General features: G+C 36.4%; 2 protein-coding genes across 4 annotated transcripts in view; one reads left to right on the forward strand and one right to left on the reverse strand.

Moving 5' to 3' along the window:
- LOC6566800 (mucin-5AC) overlaps positions 1-21,573 on the reverse strand; it is a 38,032-nt gene extending 16,459 nt beyond the window's left edge. The window contains exons 1-2 of one of the 3 annotated variants that reach the window (XM_032739708.2): positions 21,416-21,573; positions 2,896-3,231 (exon numbers count right to left, since the gene is read on the reverse strand). In XM_032739708.2, the coding sequence (XP_032595599.1) occupies positions 2,896-3,223 (328 nt within the window). In that variant the 5' untranslated portion in view covers positions 3,224-3,231; positions 21,416-21,573. Of the gene's footprint in view, positions 1-2,895; positions 3,232-8,367; positions 8,399-20,103; positions 20,206-21,415 lie in introns of those variants that run through there. The other 2 variants (XM_032739709.2, XM_001992960.3) reach the window with 2 other exon arrangements.
- Positions 4,864-5,365, forward strand: LOC6566801 (outer dense fiber protein 3-like protein 2). Its single transcript, XM_001992961.3, has 2 exons — positions 4,864-4,948; positions 5,026-5,365. Exons 1-2 carry the CDS (start codon positions 4,933-4,935, stop codon positions 5,253-5,255), a joined length of 246 nt encoding a protein of 81 aa, XP_001992997.1. The 5' UTR covers positions 4,864-4,932; the 3' UTR covers positions 5,256-5,365.

A 21,573-nucleotide genomic window follows, 5' to 3' on the forward strand; every position in this document is an offset into this window, starting at 1 on the left:
GTTTTAGTTGTCATTGGTTTGTATTTTTCCTGAGATCTTTGCACAAGTAAATTTACTTACTTATTTTATTTTATAAGTATTAATTATATTTATTTTTCTTGACTTAGTTTGATTTGATCTGACTTCTAAATGTAATTTAACTAGCTTTTCATCAAGGGTATATAATCTGTTCCCCAAAAAACCAATCGTTTTTACTGATTTTTATTTGCATTCCCTTTGCTGTCAGACCTACAGAATTGTGTGTGTGTTTTAGGGATTACTTGGGTTTGTTATTGCACTTTGCATATTTTCACCTAGCTACGTGTATTTGATTTGACTTTATATCCCATTGCACCATTGCACCCATTTGAAGTCCCCCTCGCAATTACCCCTCCACCCATCATCAATTTAAATGCACTTTTATGGCTTTCTGTTGATGCTGTTTTTGGTATTGATTTGCTGTGTCTTTTGAGTGTCTTTTGATTTTGTTTAGGGTTCAGAATATTAAACAGCACTTGCGTTGTATTATTTTCAAATAGATTTCTTGGACAACTATTCAGTATTATTGGTGTTGATGAAAATATAATTGAAATTATTCTCTTTCTGCTTTTATGTTAGATTTGAACATCGTTTTTGGGTTAATTATTCAAAGAAAAATGTGTAGATATAAAGTTTGTGTATTCATTTAGATATATTTTTATTGATTCGCCTTTGCGGTTTAGCCCGACACTTGGCCGTGCAAATGACAGGTCATTTGGGTTAAGCCGTTCAGGTAACCGGCAGGATTTCTACACAATATATATATATACAAGGAGGCCTGCTGACACAATCCTTTCTGTTTGCGAAGCGCTTAATAGAAAATTCAAAAGGTTGCGCAATAAAAAAACAAAATTAATTTCGTGACGCTTGACCAGAATAACAAAAAAAAGTGAGAAAAAAATATGCCAACTGCTAGATACTCTGTAATCCAAGTGGGTATGTTTTGAGTCTCTCTTTGCCTCTAAAAGTGTGCTTCTTACAAAAGAAGTCGACTCGTTTTCCCCCTGGAAACAGGGTATGGATAACAAAAATTGGGATACGGAAAATCAATTGGGTTACAAGTTAAAGCAAACAAAGAACTTTTAGCGCTTTAAGCGCAATTATAATTTTCTGTAATTTGGTGGTTTCTGATGAGTCTATTTAAGCATTTCCAAAAAGTGCTTAAACAACCCGCAGAATTTTGTGGCTGGCCGAACTTTCAAAATGCTGAACTTGAACACACAGAATGCACGGTGGACAAACCAGACTGCAGTGCCTCAGCGCCAGCTGCATGGTAAACACATTCAAAAACCGCAACAGCCACTTCCGCGAAAGTCGTCGCTTGACGCACGATTCCGTGAACCGAGCACCCGCGCTCAGCGCCAGCCCAGCCATGCACTGTTGCCCCATTTGGAGGCAGTGAGACACAAAACTACGCCAGCAAAAATGTTTAAAAACAGCTGCTAAACACACATGAGGCAACAAGCTCTTGTGGTTGTCTGTCTGTGTGTGTGTGTGTGTGTGTTTGTGTGTGTGTGTGTGTGTGTGTGTGTGTGTGTTTCACGGCAAGCGCCCAAATGCAGCTTAGCATTTAAAGCGCTTTTCAAATATGCGCTCGGGGAAATTTTTGGCGGCTATCTTTGCCTTGTCGTCTGTTAAATATTTGGTAAGGGCTGAGGTAGGGTGGGGGTTGGGTTGGGTGGTGCAGAGTCCTGCCGTTGCCTGGCTGTTATTTTGGCTACGAAAACGGTTGTTAGCGGTTGCCCTGGATATGGGTGTTGCATGGGCCAGCAGGGATTGAGGGACACTTTGCGATTTTTGAGTAACTTGGGCCCTGCCAAAGTTCATGTTATGCTAGTGTTAATTTTGTTGCTAAACTGCAGCCAGCGACATGTTCATTTTCATTTTCATTTCCCGTTTTCCGTTTTCCCTCTTTGTTTATTTACCAAAGCACACAGTTGTTGTGGTTGTTGCTGCCCCTTTTTGTTGCTCGCTCTTGGTTTGAATGGCTATTCTAAATGCTGTAACGAACTATACAAAATCAGCGGACAAAGATGCAACAACTATTTAAATGTTTAAATAGAAATATATATTTTGGACCCATTAAGTATTTATATTAATGATGAGTACAATAATCTAACAAGTCTGTTTATATAAAACATAAAAGTCTTTTAGATATGAATATTATATTTGATTGGTTGGTGACATTTTATATAATTTAAATATGTCTTTCGCTCCACAGCAGTCTAGACGAATGCTGTGAATCTCTCCCTGAACACTTGGTCAGAAGCCAGTGGAAAATATGCATCAATAATAAAAAGATGTCAATATGTACTAAGACATAAAAATGCAGTTGCAACTTTACACAGATGACACAGATAATGTAGATGTGACAACATTGAATAAAAAAAATATTTCTACCCCGTTTAAGACCACATTGAACTTTTGACCTCCAAGGCGAGCGAGACAGGAGATGGACAGGAGTTCGACGATAGCTGAGCTCTTCGGTCACAATCAGGGCTTACCATATTCCTTGTTGGTTGTCTGCTAAATTGTTAAATAAATCAAAATCAAAGTCTGCGACCCACAAGCCAGCTGCCAAGCAAAGTGCCAATTGCAATTGCCAAGCCAATAGGAAATGCAGCAATTGCAAATGGAACAGGGTCAAGGGGCAACTAGGAGACAGGCTGCGTCTGTGTGTATGTATTTGTGTGTGTGTGTGAGAGAAAAGTGTTATTGATGTGATTTTAATTGAGGTTTGTATGTGCTTGCAGCTTCTCTGCGGCAACACATGTCTCGTTGCCTTGCCTCGCTCCCTTCTCTCTCTCTCTCTCTCTCGTCCCTTCACATGTCAAATCATTCAACTCGTAACGGAAATTTTATTAGAACAACACTTACCGGCATTCGTGCTATGTGCCAGGCCAATCAAAATGCCCAAATTGATGGACAAACAAAAAATGCCAAGGAGTCCTCGGCTGCCACCTAGCCCGAGCGGATGTCGCCCATGTCCATTGCCATGTCCATGTCCATGTCCTTGTCCTTGTCGTTGCTCACGACGTCGTCGTCCACGACGTTGTTGGTTATTTATGCAATTCTTGACAGGCATTTGCAGATTTGTTTCAATTTTAATAACGCTATCGGGCGTTTGCTGACTGCAAATACCAAAATCGTGTCCAAGCCTTAGCTGCGTTGGCTCCACATGTCTCTCTGTGGTTGTTGCATGCATCTTTTCTCCTGCAATTGCATAGAAAAATCTATTTTAAAAATATATTGCAATTTGTTAAATTTTGGAATAAACGGCTGCACCGAACTCAAATTGAGTGTCAACCCGTTTTGCTACGTGCAACGCAAGACAATTTCGAGTGCTTCCTCGCCTCTCCCCTAGGCATAATTTGTATGTAAGTGTTGCTGCAAGTTTTAAAACTATTTTTTTTCTTCTTGTTTTTAGTTTAATGCATTTTTCTCAACTTATGCAAAAGCTGCGCATCAGCCAGCAAAAAAAAAATATATCAAATATGCAATGGCAAAAGTTTTAGCGTTAAAAAAAATGGACAGAGAAATGAATTAAAGTTTTTGCCTCAAGCTTAAGTGACAAATGGAAAATGGTCAGCATAATCAAACAAAAAACTTCTAATAATTTATTCTGTTAATTAATATCTGCTTAAGCAATATGTTTGACCAACTCAATTCAAAAATTCTCAAATTCTAAGAATTGTTGGCAAGTTATAAGAAAACATTTGTTAAGCAATCGAGAATTTGAAATTCAATTGTAGATGATTAATTGACAAACACTTTATAGATTTGTGTACCCTAGAATATAAAATGGTAAAGAATGGAGAGTATTGGTTTTATAATTCATCTACAGCAGAAATCTTATAGGACACCATAAAGGGTATAATCGCTAGTCTAGTTGATAATTATATTTTCATTAGTTTACAAAAAAAAAAATGCTAATTTGCGAATTGGTAATAAGAATAACAATAACAAAGAAAATTAACCAACATAATAAAAAACATAAAAATAAAAAGAGAATAAATAAAAATGTATTTATGGTGATTCGAATAGATTTGTGAATGTAATTTGCCTGTCAGTTGTGAATGCCACCTATTTCAAGTTGGCTGCTGTTAAGCAGGTGTCCGGGGATTCCCCTGGATTTCACAAAATGACAGCTGAGACAAAAAGTTGACATTATTTAGATTAATGAACAGAACACACAGTTTGTCAGACGGTCTCTCCCACTGGATTCAGTTGTCAGAATGAGTTTTTTCTTTTTTTCATTTTCATTTCAGTTCAAAATTATGACTGACTCATCCGTGAGATGAGGTGGCAGCAACATTTCCTGTCATCGCCAAAATGCCCCGTGTTGATTGTTGTACAAATTTGAAACAAATTTAATAATAATTAGTGAGTGGCGTGTACATTAAACTTAATTAATGTATTTTTACGCGCTAGGTGTTAATTATTAATGAGCGTGTTTTATATTTATCCGCAGGCATTGATTGCCATCGAACAGCAACAGAATCTGCGGATTTGAGTCGTTAATTACGCAGATTGCAAATGCCATGCAATAAATATATATATTCTGTCAATGTGTCAATTAATAATAATAACAGATCAATATTGAATCATTTGTATTGATTCATTGCACAGATATCAGAAATTCGTTTAAAGTCCCATAATAATAATATTCAAGTAGGCCAAGCGAAAAGGGGCAAGTTTACTAATGGAATAAAAAGCAGAAATTGTTAAAAAAAAGATACTTGAAAACAGTTTATCCTTGCTTTTAAGGTCGCACAGATTTCAGATGCCCTTTGTATATATTCTCATTCAGTGATTGGTAAGCATTTCGCAAATATTCATTCAGAACTCAAAATTTTGTCTTAAATTTATAATTCATTCCTTCATTCCCGAAAGCTCAATTATAAAATCGAGAAGATGCCGTTATACTCAGGTAAAACAGTCAAAGATATATGAGATATATATGCATATACTATATACATAAGCATATATATATATGAATTTAAATAGGACCCGGACCAGCTGCTTATAATTTGCCCAGCACATTTGGCCAGAAGAGCGGTGGACCACACTATTCGTTTGGACGCAAATCGGCATTGCCAGCGATTAAAAAATTGGGTCCCGGTCCGGCCGATTACCAAATCGGTCAGATAACGCGTTTTGGCAATGCTAAAGGCCTTCAGTTCTCCATGCTACAACGCGGAGTACTAAATAAGCCCAATTCGGTGCGTTACACATGAGAAGGCAAATGGGGAATGAAAACGAAAAGTGGCAATTTGAATATGCAACACTTTCGATTATTGTGTATTCCTATTGATAGTTGTTTATTAAAATATATATATATATATATTCCATTGGAGCATAGAGTAGTAGAGGGAGGGGGATCGTAGACGACCAAGTCACTGAAGTGACACTTGGTAATTTTAAGAGTTTAAAGTGCGCACTTGAGTTGCGCTGTGTTGGTTTGTGTGTGTGTTGTGTGTGTCTGATATTGCTGTGGCATTAAGTTGGCCAAGCCCTTAAGTAACTTACTTTGCCCAGTTTAACTGACTGAGTGAGTGACTGAGCGCCGAGCGAACGTTTGCCCACCAAGTTCTAAGCGCAAGCCTGTTATTTTCATGCGTCTTGTAATAATCACACAGCAAACAGGCAGCATCGGACTCTGCCTCGTGAGAACGCAGCTGAAAGCAAAGAAAGGGCCTCCGAGCTGACAACATCTTTGCAGCATTGGGCCGCAAGTTGTAATTGCAACGTCAACCTAAATGCATAGCACGAGAGCAGCGCAGGCATTTTACGGATGTGCCATGTGCGATGTGCGATGTGCGGATGCGATGCGATGCGATGCATGCATTTTGCAGATGGCCCCGTTGGACACTTGCATTGGATTGGCTTTGGAGAGCTGGGGGGCTGAGCACAAAACTGATAAGTGACCACTGTCCAAAGTGCTGCACATCACGTACGCATTGCACAAATACAAACACGCACAAACACACACTAACAGACTGGCAATTGCACTGCGAGAAAATTGAGCAGCTTTGTTTAATTTAAATGCATTTTCAATAGACGACATAGCTCAAAGTCTGTGTTTCCTATCCGATCTTAATGAAACTGTGACAGTTGATCAAGGAAGGTTTAACAATTTTGCAATTGTGTCTTTAAATACTATCGGAATTTGATTTGTATCGATTTTCGCTATCGATAAATCTAGTTAGTCGAGAACGGATATTACAAATTTGAGATCTTTTGCCTTGTGTGAAAGATGGGCTTGTTGCTCAAGCATATAGATTCTATAAGGGTCGTTGATTTTTACAGCACAACTTCATTATATTTTTGAATGTCTGAATATTTATTTGTAAATTGCAATTGAATATTTGTTATATCGAACTTATTATTCCTGTATATTAAATATATGATTTTACTCTGATCATTATTAATATGCTCCACTAAAAATGCAGCTGCCTCAGACGAGTTCGATCAAAGTGAAATAATTTTTTCTCAGTGCATGCATTTGATTGCATTTTCACTGGACTTGGCTGGCAGTTTCTTCCTCTTGCCCGCTGCTGCAGAGGGCATGGCCAGGGGGCAGGGACAGGAGGCCAGCAGAACTTGAAGATTTATCTGCACGCGTTTATTTTAATGTTACGTTCTGGCATCTTTTGCCTTTGCCTTGGCCTCGGCTGTTTAAGTTTTTGGTTGGGTTAAGCAGCCGCTTTCAATGCATTCATTGCCCACTGTCTTTGTCTTTATGGGAGACGCTGCTGCTGCTGCTGCTGCTGCTGCGGTTGGTTGTGGTGGTGCTGTGGCAACATCATCATTGTGAATGCTGTGGCATTCTTTGGTACGTGGTACGTTGACCGCTTGGAATGTTGATTCATCTCCTCTGCTGCTGGCAGAAAAAACGTCTTTTATGACTCGGACTTGCTCTTTATGTCAATCAGCAGATGCAGCAGCCAAAGTAGCAGCAGCAGCAGCAGCCACAGAAATGCTGCCCATCGTTTATGGGCCATCATCACGGGTGCAATTCTTGGACTGGCTTCTTGACTGCATTTGGATGTGCTCGTTACTATTTTTAGTGCATATCGCTTTCCTATTCTATTCTTAACTTGTTAGATGCGCAATTTGCAGGCCCTTGCGCCATAATGGGGCAAATTACATTTAAGTGATGCTGTTGCCCTTCTCTAGACTCGACTTGATCGGGCATTTGGCATTTATAATGCGTTCTTCGTTATTTTTAGCACGATCTTGCCCAGCGAGAAGGCTTCGCTGCTCATGATCACATGATCTCTATAGGCTTAATTATAAGTTTTCGATTGGCCGGCTGCCAGGCGCATACAGTTGATAGTTAGTTAGTTGGGTAATTGTAAATGGGCATTGGTATTTAAGTGGAATAGAATTTAATTGCATATTTAAATAGCTAACTAAAATTAACCCTGATCCCAGTTCCCCAGCAAATCCACCACTCAAGAAGTTAACCCGTCCACCTGGCCACCTGGCCACCTGGCCAGCTTTCCATCTAACCACCCGCTGCGCATACTTAATATGCCGCACATCAAGTTCATTAAATTGACTTTGGGCCAATCAATGAAACAGCCTCAAATAAATATTAGTTATGTTTTGCCGGTTAACTTGACAGCCGCTGGCAATTGATTTTACGTCGCTTACACGCACTATCGAATGGGTCACTTGCCGGTAGATATATATAAATATAACTACACACATGGACCTGCTAAATGGGAAGTTGCGACAAAGGCATGCAATGTGAGCTGACCTTAAGCGTAATTCATTTTTATTGTACTCTTTTTTTATCTATTGAATTTATTATTTGTTAGAAGTGGCGTCTGCTTCATTGGCTTTTGATAGTCGGTGACACTTGATGTCGCCATGTAAATCGAATTCCTTAGCTGAGCTTTACTTAGCTTAGCCTCCCCTTGGCATCAGACCCTCAGAGCACGTGACTAGCTTTGCTGATTTCCTACGAAACTACGCACATATTTTCAACACTTGCCAATTTGGTTTACTATAATTTGCTCATTAAAAAAAACTCCCAAAAAAAGCAGAAAAAAACCAATGTAATCAAATAGAGAACGAACACATTTTCAAGTATGCAGCTGTATTTAAATAAATGTTTTTTGTAGTTACCCAATTTATTTTATGTTTTTTTTTTTTACAAACTTTAGTTAATATTATGCCATATATATTTTTTTAAAAATTATCCTAAGCCATAAAATCCTTATTAAGTTGTCCAACATTCTACCCATGGGCGGCATGGGCCAGCTTAAGTGTAAGCCACATAAAAATAAAGGCAGAAAACTTTAAGACACATTTTACGTGTGCTCAAAATGGGCAACAGACCCAAAAATAATTTCATCTTCCTGCTGCTGTCGTTGCTTTAAGAAATAAAGTAGAGCAATGCCCGAAAGAAGCGCGTCACGTATTCGATGTCAACAGCAACAACAAACAAAACACCAACAATATCAACAACATCGAAAAACAGCTACAATAACAACAACTATAATAAAAGTGCATTCACATTTTGAAAGTAAAGCGAGCGAACTTTCAATGTTTTGTCAATGATGGGTATTTGGTTTGGCAAATGGAGCCAATGCGACGCGCACACGCTATCCTTAAAGATACATTTGTATCTTTGTATCGACAAGAGCGAATCGGGGACAAGCTAAGCTCAATATATTTATGTGTTTCACATTGCTTTAGATGTGTTACCAACACAATTTTGTTGACACTCAATTATCCTCGGGTTCTTGTTCTACAGTCTCTGATCTGATATAATCCCTCGCATCCCCTGCTCGTCTCTCTCATCTACTCTCCCCTCGTTGTCGACTGGTTGTCGTCTGTCATCAGGTGAAAGGCAAATAAAATGTCAATTTGTATTGGCAGTTGTGTCCCTTTTTGTGCATGTGCCTGCTGGCTTGGATACCTTATTATTCATACGCATATTACACATTCAGATTTTATACACAGCAACCCCCAACCACCAACCCCCAACCCCCAACACACCTCCACAGTTAACCATATTCAGTCAGTTGGCATCGTCCTTTTTTTTGTGTGTGTCAATAATCATTTACATGTTTATCTAATTTGTGGGGATTTTGCGGGCAGGTTTTGGCCTCAACAACTTAAAGCTAAGAAAGTTTAAGTTGTGCACTAAAGTACACAAGAAACAGAATTTTATTGGTGCCACACAGATACACCAATACACACATACACAGAGAAACACTGTGTATCTCTTGCATTGGGCTACTTTAAGTTCGGCTGGCAGCCAAGGCGAACTCATAAAATTATATGAATTTCGCTTCGTTTTTTTTTTTTGCTGCCAAACGAGTTGATGACCAAGCCGCAAAAATTTCAGTAAAGTTGTAAATCGAACACTAAAAACAGACTCATCAAGAAAAAAAATAAATGAGAGAAAAAAAATTCGCCAAAAATGCGACCAATGCCAATCGAACAACTTTGTTGTTGCTTTTGTTGATGGTATCATTGCAATGTTATAGTTACAATTATTGTTATTTCCATATGGGGAAATTACATTTTGTTGCCCAGTGACAGAAGCAACAAACCAAATTTGCCACACATATGCACATAAAGGGTGCTCCTCTGCTGGCACTCGTAAAAAATTGATTATTACAACAGCTGCTCCCAGACAAAAAATACATCAATCCGTAAACATATGTGTAAGCCTGAAATACTTGGTAACTGAATTCGTGACAAGTGTATTAAACAATAATATCAAATCAGTCTTATCGGATAGAACTAGAATTTAATATTTATACAACTAATATTAATTCATAAATTCCCAAATTTCTCTTTAACTTCTTTTTTTTGTTAGAAACACAGAATAATACAATTTTTAAATTTCAAAGTTAAGTTAAAGAAAATAGAAAAATATTACTTTAAAAATAACAAATCTCCCTTTAAGGCAAGTAAATAACATCTGAAATGACTTCTTCTTTGTAGAAAATATAAAAATATAATATAATTGTATTTTATAAATAGCAAAATTGCCTTTATGCCAAATAACTTCTGTAGAAAAGATATAATATATATATATGCATGCAGCTCCCTGTTCATATGTAAATAACTGAATAATAAATCAAAAAAATGGCTGTCAGCCACGATTCAAATCATGAACCACTCACTTTACGCTTGGCTGATCTATATATATATTGAAATGCATATGTTTATTCATAAATTTTTTGGACAGCTACTCGGCTTTATTAAGTTAAGATAGTTAATGTATGCAAACATTTTTAAATTTTCAGTCATTGATATAATATTTACTTTTAGAACTATTTACATTTTTAAATAATAAATAAACACAATAATTCCTTATACGAAAGACGCACACGAAATGAAAATGTATTTAGCTCTTAACATAATTTAAACCTGTTTCCGTTATTTCTGTGGCGCATAATACAAATCCTCAGTCATTCATATGTTTATTTGAAGTAAGTTTAATTTAATTTATTTAATGAATATTAGTCAGCGTGCTAAATCTATTACTATTTAGAGAATAGGTCATTTTTTTTTGGCTGATGCGCTCATCACAACAAATGTTCTCCTGTATTCTCATTGGAACATAAAGACTATCTGGAGACCAGAATAATTCAAATGATTCAAGATATGACGTACTACACTACAACGAAACTCAGCACAATTTTGACAAGTATGGCAATAAATTGCTCAACATTTGAGCAAACATTCAACAAGCTGACTGCAGTCTTATCACAGTCTATCTAGTATTTCAACTGAGTCGCTAGAACTATCTGTGTAACTATCTATGTATCTGTCTATCTGTGCTAAGTTGTCTATGGGTGGCACGTTCAACACTTGACAATCGTTGAACTTGTTTACTGTGCATTTTGCTTCTCAACTCTTCGCAGACACTTTTACAGAGTCGCCTCAAACGCATTCAAAATTCACGCTTATTTGACACACAACTTGATGTGAGTGTTTTCGTTAAACTGAAAAAAAATAAAAAATATTCTGTTATTGCTGGCATAACATGCAAATTGTGCGCAACCCGGAAATCGGGCGATGGGGCAAAAGGTCTCTGTTTACGCTATAACAACTTTTATTTTGGGGCGGGTGAGGCCTGCTTCAGTTGGTAGTCTTGTTATGAATTTTGTTTCCAGCAGATTTTAACAGCACTTTTGTGCCACTTGGCTACATGGGCGGAGCTATGGTAACAATTTCTAGGCAAAATCAAACAAGCCAAAGAATTTTCATACACGTTGCTGCTGAAAAGTCAACTGCAGTTTCTGATTGCTCAATTGAGGTCAAACTCCCAATTGCCGCCCCAACGCTGCCCAGAGGTTATCAGAAATATAGTATTTGTAAATGTTTACATGAGCTTCGAGGATTTAATTATGTTCTTGGTAAAGCTGCTTGCAGCTATTGCAGCAATTGCATCAAGTGGATAAGTACACCAGGTGGATAAATAGCGCTGTCGGTTCTTATAATTCTCATCATAAAACGGGTTGCAATTCTAGAATGTAAGAGGATACCCTGGACTCAGATAGTAGTCTGTAGTCTGTTTAATATGAAAATACGTTTTGGTCAGCAACATCTGTGTTTCTTAACTGATCTAAATGAAATCTTATCTGCTGATCAATAATATGCCTCGGTATTTTATATATCAACTTTACTGTTGTACCTTTTATTGCTAACTAAAATCGATTAGTATCGATATTCCAGAAAAAGGCGCAGTTATCGATGCAATGAAATAAACTTGATCTGCGTGTATAAAAAATTATATTCCAAATAAGTGTCTATTATTGACTCTGAAATTGACATAATTTTGCACAACTTAATTATACATATTTTCCCATTTTTTAATTGTTTCATCATATTTTAAACTATGCTACTTAAATGTTCTTGTGAAAAGATCCATTAAACAAGTTGATTGCTTCCTGTTGGCAACAATGCAGCCAAGAAAATACTGCTAACTGCAAAGTGTTCATTGGCCTTTTATCACGATCTATATGATGTATCTTGCACAGTCACTTCAAGTTCAACCTCAACATCAATTATCAAAAAATGAAAAAGAAATACTCACGCCTTAGCGCCAATTTGACGTTTAACTTAATGGGCAATCATAAATTGTCAAAATGTGTGTAGAAAAAAGAAAAGGAATAAAAAAAACTAGTAACCCTTCCCCGCACTTAAGTGACCATAAAATAAAACGTATTATTAACGTTGATATATTTGTATTTATTGTTGTTGTCGCATGATTAATGCATGGCAATAAATGCGAAAAGCCTGGCACAACAAACCAAATGAAATGAAATACCCGCAGATGGAACAAAAGCAACCACAGTAATAAAAAAAAATACAAAATATCATCAAATCGAGGCTGGCTAACAGCTCAATTATCATTATTGATCGATATCAAAATTGAGGCCACAACGTGCGAAATTCAATATATGAATTTTACAGTTTCGCATTACGAATTTCTAAAAACAAAACCAAATAAATTAATTAAAATTACACGTACGTGTCGAAGGCTGCTGTGCCTGCCCAAATGGGCTCGAATGCATTCTCATTGGGGCTTTTTTTTGTTATCATAATTGTTATTTTTGTAGTGTGTGTGTTGTGTTTTTGTTGTTGTTTTTGTTGTTGTTGTTGTTGTTGTTTTTGTTTTCCAATGCTGACAAACTAAACGAGGCGCCGCAAAGTCGCGTAATTAGCTAGTTGCGCAATTTGCCCACATTTGGGCAGTCAGTCAGTCAGTCAGTCAGTCAGTCAGTCAGTCAGCCAGGCGGCTCAGTCAATTCAGTCAGTCGGCAGACGGCAGGTGATCTAAGCCGACCTGGCACTGAGTTGACACTAACGACACAAATTTACAAATCATTGGCCAAAAATAACACATAACACAACATTTGTTTGTTTGTTGGCTATGCCAAAAAAGATTCATTTAAATGATCGTTCTTTCATTCATTCTTGTTATTGTTTAACGCTGATGTTTCGCATAATTTTTAATTTCATTTTTATTATTAAGAGCCAAATCACATGCAAACTGGTTCTGCCATAATGATGAACAACAACTTGAGCGACACTTGTGAAATTCTCGCATAAAAATGCAAACAACAATAAATACAATAAACAATAAATAATAAATAAAAGCCTTGTGTAAATGGCACTTTTCTGCTGAAATTCACAATGTTTGATTGCGCATCTGTGGCTTAAGTCTGTTTTCTCTGCATTGTCGTCAATCTGGGCCCCAAAGATGCGTCAGCAGAAATACTCGATATGTGGCCGGAAATGCGGTAAACTTCCCCAAACAACAACAGCAGCAACACCAACCAGATCACCTCACTATACATTTCCAAGATAACAGGTGCGTCAATGCTTGGGAAGCCCTAGCAGTGAAATAAACTTATTTACGTACACGTGTAGCTCAAATATTTACTTCCCAATCAGAAAATACGCAAATTGCGAATCTTTTCAATCAATTGACATCATTTAAAAACAAAGGTAAGAATGCTTCAGTCGAGAGAGCTCGACTAGGTGATGATTAATGTTAATTTCGATTACAAAGATTTGACTTTCAAATTGTTTCATTTATGGCTTTTTGGTAATCGATTTGAACTTTGGGGAAATGGTATACGTCATCAATAAAATCAAATTAAGCAGATAAACAAAAATATATGTAAATTTTGGAATTTTTCAATCGATTGCCATTCATTAAAAATGATTCAGTTGACAAACCTTGACTATGAGTTGATCAATATTATGTCAAGGAATATACTTTCTAGATCACAAAGATTTATATTTAAAATTGTGGCTTTAATGACTATCCATAATCGATTTGTATCGATGTGAATTATCGATAAAATGAAATTCAGAGCTTGCACTTCCAATTTTTTTAATAGACAGACAAATACTTATTGTGGTAGTTGATCATTATTTCTTTCTGGCTGCTAGAAACTATACCAGAATTTCATTATACCCTTTTAACCACATGAATACAGTGACTCATCATATTTTTTTCGCTTTTCATTACTTTTTTTTTAGGTTGAGTAAATTAATATTTACTTTATCCCTTTCATCCAATTTCAAGAAGTTCACAATTATTTATCGCTGTTTATTTGTTTTTTTTTTAATTTTTGGCATATCTTATTTAATTCTTAATAATTTAATTTCAACTTGCTTTTAAATTATAGCAGGCAAATGAAAATTTGCCAGCTTTTGCTAATTGACAAACTTCTCTACCTCGCTTTAATTTTAAATTGATGATCATTAAAAGTGTTTTGATTTGAATGCTGTATAACAGAGTTGGGGAAAATACATAAAAACTGAAATGAACATATTAAATTATTCTGTGCATTGGGTACATATTGGGGACAGGCGCTTTCCCAGTCGTTTACTTTGTTTTCATTAAAAGTTTTGCATTTATTTGGGGCGAGTGGGTCGTTTGCCCATCAGTCAGTCAGTCAGTCAGTCAACAAGTTTTTGTAGACTCATATTTATTTTGGGCACAGCGTAAATATGCAGGCATTTTAAAAATTTGGCCCCAAGGATAAAATGCATAAGCGAGGCATATTTGCAAACCGTGATGAAAAAAATTCCCAAAAAATGCTTTAATGGGTATCGTAGGATATGTTGTGATGTATTTGAAACTATTTATTTTTTACAAGAATCATTTGCATTTCTAATTGACTATGAGAAGGAAAATCAAGTGAGAACTTGCAAATATTAAAACTGTGTACTCTATATAAACATATATTTAGAGATTCTATAAAGTTACAGAGTATCTCACTGCTATCAATATTCCGTCAAAGTATTTTGTGCAAATTAAGATGAATTTCCATCTATATATATATATGATCTTTTTCAAGCGTTATGAAAATTGATTTGTATTTGTTTGTGTTTCTTTTGAAAATAATAAAAAAAAGATTTCCTGCCGAATAAATACACAATGAATTAAATAAATTAAAATTTATAATCGAATATAATGCGTTAAACAAGTCAATTATTTTTGGTTTTAGGCGTTCGAAAAAATTGTATTAATTTTCTTGCACACATGCTACGTATATTTAACTGCGCATTCAATTAAAAATCGACTTTTTTTTATATTTTTTTAACACGAGCAAAATTATGCTGAATTTGTGCAAACATTTTTTTGTTGATTTTTTGCGATACTGTTTGTCGACTGCTGTGTGTGTGTGTGTGAGTGAGTGTGAGGGTGTGTTTCTGTGTGTGAGTGTGTGTGTGGGTGTGTGGTTTTTGGTATATTGTGCTTTCTAGTAACTGGTAGCTGGGATATATAATATATAGCTGAGCTGAGCTGAGGCGTGGCGAGGACGTTGCACACAAGACGCCGTTTTTAATTGAATCAAAGCACAGCAACTCAGTTAGAAATGCTCGACGAGCAGATACCCTGCTAAAACATACTTGTCACGTCATATCCTTCTAAATGTGATGGAGCTTGGCAGTTAATCTCAACTAGATCTATATGCGCTGTGGGTGTCCGCAACACATGGTTGTTTGCCTCTTGGCCTGGTTACAGGGTATCGAGTTATTTGCAAATATTTAGGTGGCAATTGGGCATGCATGCCGTGTATCTGTCAGCTACTTTTCACAACTCCGCACTACGCGCACCATGCGAATTCAAATTCGAAACGCTGCCATTTCATTCATAAAATTCAAAACATATTTTAGCGTCTGTCTAATGTCACCTCTGCACCAATTTAAATCGGTCCACGTGCCGAGCTTCTCGGCCGGCAGGCTGCGGGGTGGGTCAGCTAAAGTTTGACTTGGAATTAGCTTAGGTTTGGCTTATTGGCTGCGATTCGCTTGACTTGGCCGGGCTGGGCTTCGCTTGACAGTTGTTGTATGCGGTAATGAGCGCTGTTAAAATGCGTTAAATGTTTTTTGTTTTTTTGTTTTTTTTTTTGTTTTTATTTGTCCGTCGTTTTGTTTTACACCTTTTTAGCTTCTTTTTTTTTGACTTTGATTCGCTTGCCATTTTTGCAGCGACTTGCCAATTTCTGTGCGTCTCTTTTTCTTTTGTTTTGTTTTGTTTTCTTTTCTTTTCATTTCATTTCATATTTGCCTATGACTGAAATTTATTTATTGTGCTTAACCGCTATTTTGAAGCTATGCGTTTTGCTTTGCTTCTGCGTCTGCTGCTGCTTTTGCCGCTTGCTGATTCATCATTTCTGTGACCTGTGTGAAAATGGCTAAAATCAAGTTGAGTAAGACAAAAATCACCTGTGACCCCTTAGAGTATTTATATATTTATGATCAGCATCACAATCCAGCAACTGGAATATATTTGTGAGCCACTTCAAGCTGCTTGCAGGGTATCTCCAAGTCGAGCGCTCTCGACTGATGATTTCTTAGTTGTTTTGTTGGCGTTGCCAAAGTCGAAACGCATTTCTGCTTTTGGGGTACGCAGGAAGTTTTATGGCCACCCGGCAGACAGCAGGCAGCAGACGCAGTAGAAATTTGCAAGCCGCTTTGGCTTTGGCTTCAGCTTTGGCCTCTTGCCAAGAAATGCTTGGCAAAAAAGTGCGGCTCAAGTGACGTGGAAAAGCGACTACAAGCTCAATTTAACTGGCTGCGAACTCAAAAGCAGGCCGCAAAAAAATAAAGAAAATTAAATTAAAACAAAAAATAACAAATATTTCTCTTAATTTCCAGATTCTGCTGCTGTTGCTGCTGCTGCTTAGCTTTGCGGTAAGATATAAATATTTTTACTAAAGCATTTTCTTTTTCTTCTTTCTTTTCGTTGGCAGTTGTAAATTCTTGAAACAAAATTTGTAGTGATTATTTTAATATCTGGCATCTTTTCGTTGATTGTGCTTAAGCAAGTTCTAAAATAAAAGCCACAAAACAAATGTTATGGCTGTCTTATCTAAATTAATTCTTTCTCGAAAACTTTAAAATTTGCACTCCCATAACGATCCGATCTATATACATATATATATATATATATATATATGTGTGTGTGTGTATATATATAGAACACCATATCACACGCTCTCCCCTCCTCATATCTAGCAGTGACTGTCTCTTTCTCCACATCTCTGTAGAAACACGCGAAAGATATTTAAATATATATGCTAAAGTATCACATAAAGAAAAAAAAACGCGCCAGCTGTCAAGCATTTCGCTTAATCTCACGTAACGTAGAAATAGTAATTATAAAGCGCTATATAGAACATCGTGCTCCCATCCATCGTGCGCCAAAAGACTTTTCGTAGCCCGCAAACAAACAATCAAATGCCAAATCATTCAAACGATTATTGTTAACCTTGAACTTCGAGACATTGGCGCAACAAAGTTAATAATTTACAGCAATCAAATATAATATACAAACAAATATCAAACAGCTGACCGAAACAAGGTGCGATATTTCATAATATTCGCCAGTGCCAAGAATCTATTGATGAATTGAGTAATCAGAGACGCCTCAAGCCGTATCCAATTATAACACATTTCTTTGCCCAAACAAACCAAACAAAAAATTGACTTTAATTTAATGGACAACATGTGGTTTCGTATACAAATGCTACAATTTGAAATTAACACGCCTGTTATCAGACAACAAAAAAGCCAAAAAAAAGCAAAAAAAGAGCAAAAAAAATGGGAAAAAAAAAACAACAGAAAATATGCACAAGCCATGGCTAAAAGGCGGAGACAGCGACGCAAACACACGCGCCGATGTTGGCGGCTTCGTGTGTCACTTTGGCATGACATTTTCTTCTTCTTCTTCTCGCTGTTGTTGTTAATTTTATTGTTTTGTTGTTGTTGCAGTAATAGCTAGCAACAATGCCATTAAGCTCAAAGTTTTATTATCTATCTATTAGGCGGCCTACATGGCTAACAAAAACAAATGAGAACATTGCAGTTGGGCGTAAACGACTCCAGCATACTCTGCCAACAGTTGATAAAGAGGCTTCTGGATGGGTTTGCCTTAAGCATTCAAAAAGACTGTCATATTTATTTATTTAATGTCAACTAAAGACACAGTCGACACAAAATAAAAGAATTACATTAAATTAAAAATAAAATTTAATATTAAATTTATGATTTCTAAAAATTTGGTGAATCCAGGCTTAAAACTGTGCTTGAAGTAGGCGTGACCGAAAAAGTCCTTATATTAATATTTGGAGTCGTTTCCTAGAATATTTTCTTTATAATTGTTGACTCTAGCTATAAATTCCTGAAAGGCTTGAGGAATTTTTCTGGGAAGGGTTTTCTTTTCAATCTTAGGTGGTAACTCTACTTTTAAATTTGTGGGGGATATGTACTTGAGTTGAGGTGGTGGTGTGAGCGTAGTCAAGAATATTTCTCACTAATCTGCCTAATAATTTAACTCCCAATTTTAATAACCTTTTTTTATGTAGCAATTATATTTAAACATTAATCAACCTATTGAAAGGCTATAAAAAATTTATTTGTAGAGGTATGAATGAAAAATAGCAGTGAATTAAAATCTATAACATAAACATGGAACTGGTTTTAGCAGATAATAAATAACATTAAATATTACATTTGTAGCACATTAATTTAACTGCCAATTTTAATAACCTTAGCTCCAAAACTGGGCATATATGGGATTTATATATCTCTATATATGTCGATATTTGAAACAGGTCACCAGCAATATTCCCTGCAAATTTGGTGTCCCTTTGAGTAATAGGTGCTTTTATCGATGTACACTTATCGATGATATCGATTTGTCATCCCAAATTTTAACACTGATGCATACACAAATATATATACCAATTTTGTAGGCTCAACTACGAAACTAATATGCTATTCTGCCTTTGATATTAGAGTATTTAAAAAAGCAACGACTTAATAAAGAAACCAACAAAAAATCAAACAGATCTGCGACAAGTAGCAATGAACCCAGTAAGGTCTTTAAGGCATACATGGATAGATCTATGTACATAAATAATAAATCTCATACATTATTTAATATTAATTTCAAGCACTCACTGACAGATGCTATTGGAGGCAGTCAGCCAGCAACAGGCTATCAAAATTTAATTGAAATTTTGATAATAATTGCTCAGACTCGTCAATTTCAGGTGCGTTTCATGTGTGTCAAGTGTGAGAAAAGGCAAAAACAGACGAAAGCCGACAAATTTTTTGATGTTGTTGACCAGGTTGACACATGGCTGGGTTCAAAGCATTTTCATTGGTTTCAACCAAGTATCGTATTATCACAAATTTCAACGGCTAAGCTGTTGAATTGCAATTAAAAAAATGTTAAATTTAATTTGCAAAGAGAAATGCAATAGCTACAAACACTTTAAATATTTCGAATTCCTTTCAATTTCAGTATCTACAATTTATTTTATACATAACAATAATAATAAATATTTCATAAAAGTAGGGTTTAGAAATTAAAAAGAGCATTACTAAAAATAATTAATGGAAAACAATAAGAAATTAATGTATATTATAAACGGCATAAGATAATTTAATTATAAAAGAAATCCCCAAAAAAAAATACATTTCTTTCCAAATAAATTTGTGTTTATTAAGTTTTTTTAATGTGTTGAAATGCTTGATATATTTAAATTTGCATTAATACTTAAAGCTTCTTTTGTTCGTGTTGTTTATTATTATTTTTAAATTATTTTCATTAGTATTCTATTTTTATTTAATAATAAATGTATTTTTAGTAAACAAATTTAATTGCATTAAATTGAACTTTAATTCCTTAACTTTAAGCACAACAAATGCAAAATGCTGCAGTTGCACAGAAATTTATTAAATAAATTAATAATTACTGCAATTGTATATTTGATACTCCCCAAAAACCCAACTAGACACCCCCTCCCACTGCCCCCGCTGCCTCGCTGGGTCCAAACAATTTATTGTTCAATAATTTCACTCTTGGCAACCAAAATCAACAACTCTGCATTAGTTTTGTTGCTGCTACATTGCTGATATTGTTGTTGTTGTTGTTGTAGTTGCAATACATAATAATTGTCGTGCTGTTTGTTGTTACTAACACACACACACACACACATGCAGCTCATGTATGGGGGGCCATCAAAATATTTCGCGCTTTTTCGTATGGGCTAAAATATTTTCTGATTAACGTACTTAGTTTTTGTTGTTGTTGTTGTTGTTGGTATTGTTGTTGTTGCTGCTGGTCGCTGGTTTGCTCATTGGCTTTAACACGTTTCTTTGCGTTTTCTTTTGCGTTTTATGTGTGTGTGTTTTAGTGCTTTTCCAATTTCTTATTCACTTCATGTCTGCACAACGCGCGCCTTCAACTCACACAAACAAACACACGCACAGAAGCACTCTTTTACACAACAGACAACGATCTAAGCTTGTGATTCTGATTTTGATTTTTCAAGCGCGCCGCCAACGTTGAGCGCTCGAAATCTCGTTACTAACTAAAGTAAACGACGCGAGCCGCGCAACCAAACTGAAAACATCAGCAGCAGCAGCAACAACAACAACAACAACTACAACGTTGTCGCAGCGACGTCGACGTCAGGCGCCTGTGTTTGTATTTGTATTTGTGTTTGTGTTGTTGCTGTCGGTAACTAAAACAGATACTCAGTTCGATACACAGACTAAGTAAGCACGCCGCTCTCACACACTCACACACATGCACATTGAGCGCGACTTTGGCTCGAACGCAAGTTCAAGTCGCAATGTTAGCTTAAGCCGGCTGCGACGCCCTCAACTGCACAGAAAGAGAGAGAGAGAGAGAGAGAGAGTGTGTGTAAGTTTGAGAGAGAGAATTGGAAATGAGTATTCGCATTTTTGTGCAATGATTGTAACGTTTACTGATGACAGGCATTTCCGATTTGCTGAAAGGCCAACTTTTATCTAAGTTATTTCACAACTTAGATTTCTCTTTTGGAATCATTAAATATTTTATGTTTTTTTAATTATTCAATATTAATCATTATAAATAGAGTCTGCACATGGCAAACGTTTGTGGTAAGAGTATTTTAGCTGCGGTGTATTGATGACAGCCGCTCCTCGCCTTGTGCTTGACGACAAGTTCGAAACGAACTTCAAGCCTTGCTCGCACCAACTTAAGCCGCATTTTAAGCTGCTGTTGCATTTGTTGTTGCTGATGCTCAAAAAATTAGCAATGTTGGTGGCTGCGCTGGCAACATGTTGCTTCCGCTCTGTGTTCGCAAATGTAATCAATTTAAATATTCTTTTCAATATGCTGCAACTTTTGCATATTTTATGTGTTGCCTTTGACCATTACAAATTCCATTTGATTATTTTTTTTATTATTTCTAGCTGCGTTTGTAGCTGTCAAAACGTCTGTTATGGATTATTATTTTTTTTAGTTTTGTTGTTGTTGTTGCTGCAACAATGTTGTCGATTGCCCAGCGGCATTTGATGACGTCTAATTTAGATCCGAACTCGTTTGCTTACTCACCACACGAAATTATGTCAGGAATGTTGGCAGGCGTCGACGACGACGGCGACGGCGACGTCGACTGTTGTCTGTCGCAGTTGCTGTTGTTGTTGCTGCTGCTGCTGCTGTTGTTGGCATGCGTTGAAAGTCGGTGATTAATTTTTGTGAGAGCAAAAGCC

This window comes from Drosophila grimshawi, unplaced genomic scaffold (assembly GCF_018153295.1).
Source record: "Drosophila grimshawi isolate 15287-2541.00 unplaced genomic scaffold, ASM1815329v1 contig_1377, whole genome shotgun sequence".
Taxonomy (NCBI): domain Eukaryota; kingdom Metazoa; phylum Arthropoda; class Insecta; order Diptera; family Drosophilidae; genus Drosophila; species Drosophila grimshawi.